General features: G+C 31.3%; 1 protein-coding gene across 5 annotated transcripts in view; it reads left to right on the top strand.

Moving 5' to 3' along the window:
- The window catches only part of LOC108685487 (Niemann-Pick C1 protein), a 27,142-nt gene that overhangs the window by 17,408 nt on the left and 7,575 nt on the right, over positions 1-2,159 (top strand). For all 5 annotated transcript variants that reach the window (XR_001931669.1, XM_018190295.1, XM_018190292.1 and 2 more), the window contains 6 exons: positions 74-271; positions 394-595; positions 680-977; positions 1,099-1,226; positions 1,547-1,801; positions 1,909-2,072. Coding sequence is in view for 4 of the 5 variants with exons in the window: in XM_018190295.1 (XP_018045784.1) it covers positions 74-271; positions 394-595; positions 680-977; positions 1,099-1,226; positions 1,547-1,801; positions 1,909-2,072 (1,245 nt within the window). In the remaining variant the exon portion in view is untranslated. The remainder of the gene's footprint in view (positions 1-73; positions 272-393; positions 596-679; positions 978-1,098; positions 1,227-1,546; positions 1,802-1,908; positions 2,073-2,159) is intronic.

Genomic DNA, 2,159 nt, shown 5'->3' with positions numbered 1-2,159 from the left:
TGTGTATAACAATATTCTTTTTTAAATTTATATTATATTATTTATATTATATTTATATATTTTTGTTTCTCAGAAATGCATATAATCCCGAATGTCTCGCACTTTACGGCGGCCCGGTCGAGCCAGCAATTGCAGTGGGTGGATTTTTGTCTCCGGGACAAGATCTTCATAACCCATCATATGAAAAGGCAACCGCCATAATCCTTACTCTTCTTGTAAACAATTATCACAATAAAGCCAGACTATTACCCGCTATGGAATGGGAAGAAAGGTAAATTTATACGAAAGTTCTTTATCTCTGTATTCAAATAAGATTATACTATATATCGTTTATACTATATATTATCGTTTGTACTATATATATCGATTATACTCGTAATCATTCAATTTCAGTTTTATTAACTTCATGAAAAATTGGACAGCAACAAGAAAACCGGCATTTATGGACATAGCGTTCACATCCGAGCGTTCTATTGAAGATGAACTGAATCGTGAATCTCAATCGGACATTGTGACTATTCTAGTATCATACATTATTATGTTTGGATATATTGCAGTGTCTCTTGGCCAAATTAGATCCTGTGCTCGTCTTTTGGTAAGAATTTATGTTATGTTACATGCTTAATCTTAATTTTACGTCTTATTTAATATTGTACATTTAATCCATTAATTTTTTTAGCACGATTCTAAGATTACTCTTGGACTTGGAGGTGTACTCATAGTGCTAGCATCTGTAATTTGTTCAGTTGGATTGTTCGGCTTTATTGGTATACCAGCTACATTGATCATTATCGAAGTCATTCCATTCTTGGTATTAGCAGTGGGAGTAGATAATATCTTTATTCTCGTTCAAACTCATCAAAGGGAAGGTAGACGTCCAAATGAATCAATTCCGGAACACATTGGCCGTACGTTGGGTCAAGTTGGCCCTAGTATGTTACTTACAAGTGTATCGGAAAGCTGTTGCTTTTTCCTTGGTATGTGGTAACAGAAAATATATACGCGGAGGAAATAAAAAAAAATAAATGGAAAAGAAAATAAAAATTATTTTTTATTTAAAAATAAACCGTTACAATTAAGATTTTTTTTTGTTTACAGGTGGTCTTTCCGATATGCCTGCCGTAAAAGCGTTTGCTCTTTATGCTGGAATGGCATTATTAGTGGACTTCATATTACAAATTACATGTTTCGTCAGTCTTTTAGCACTTGATACGATTCGGCACGCAGTATGTATAAAAATTTTATGTTAATATATATAATGAATTTTAATTCATACGAAATTTTTATCTACAAAACTTTATAGAGATTTACTTTTCATTACTATTTTATTTTCTTCCCTTTTCTCCTCTCTCTTTTGTTTATTTTAGACGTTAGATGCATATGGGGAGACGTCTACTATTAGCGCTATTTGTGCTATCCTATCTTCATCATTTGTTAGACATAAAACAAGAGTAGAATGATATAAATAATGCTAATAGCGTCTCCCTAAACATATCCTTTATATTCATGATCATATTAAATGCATAAAGTCTTTTTATAATTTCAGAATAACAGGTTAGATGTATGCTGCTTTATTCGCTCTAAGCGTGATGATGGAGAAGAAGTAGTAGATGGAATGTTGTATAAAATTTTCAAAGTCGCATATGTCCCGCTGTTACTGCAAAAATGGGTTCGCGCGACCGTAATGATTGTATTTTTCGGTTGGCTCTGTAGCAGTATTGCCGTAATACCACATATTGAAATCGGCCTTGATCAAGAACTTTCTATGCCCGAAGATAGTTTTGTCCTTAAATATTTCAAAGTATGTTGTAATCATTAGAATATAAACGTTGAGCTAAATACGAATTATATTTAATAATTATTAAAATTTATTAATTATTAAAAAATTGAAATTCTTGCTTTTTTCAGTTTTTAAATAATTACTTATCTATCGGGCCGCCAATGTATTTTGTCGTCAAAGATGGCCTAAATTATTCAAATACGAAAATGCAAAACTTAGTGTGTGGTGGACAATATTGTAATAGTGATTCAGTATTGACACAAATATTTACAGCATCTAAACAATCAAATAGGTATATTACAACACGAAATAGAAAGTTTTATGAATAAATCTATTTTGTTTAGTCGTCTTTAGATGTTGAAATATTTTTAATTTTTTT

This window comes from Atta colombica, unplaced genomic scaffold (genome assembly GCF_001594045.1).
Source record: "Atta colombica isolate Treedump-2 unplaced genomic scaffold, Acol1.0 scaffold153, whole genome shotgun sequence".
In the NCBI taxonomy this organism is placed as follows: domain Eukaryota; kingdom Metazoa; phylum Arthropoda; class Insecta; order Hymenoptera; family Formicidae; genus Atta; species Atta colombica.
Note: the sequence above shows the minus strand (reverse complement) of the source record. Positions and strands in the feature narration are given on the sequence as shown.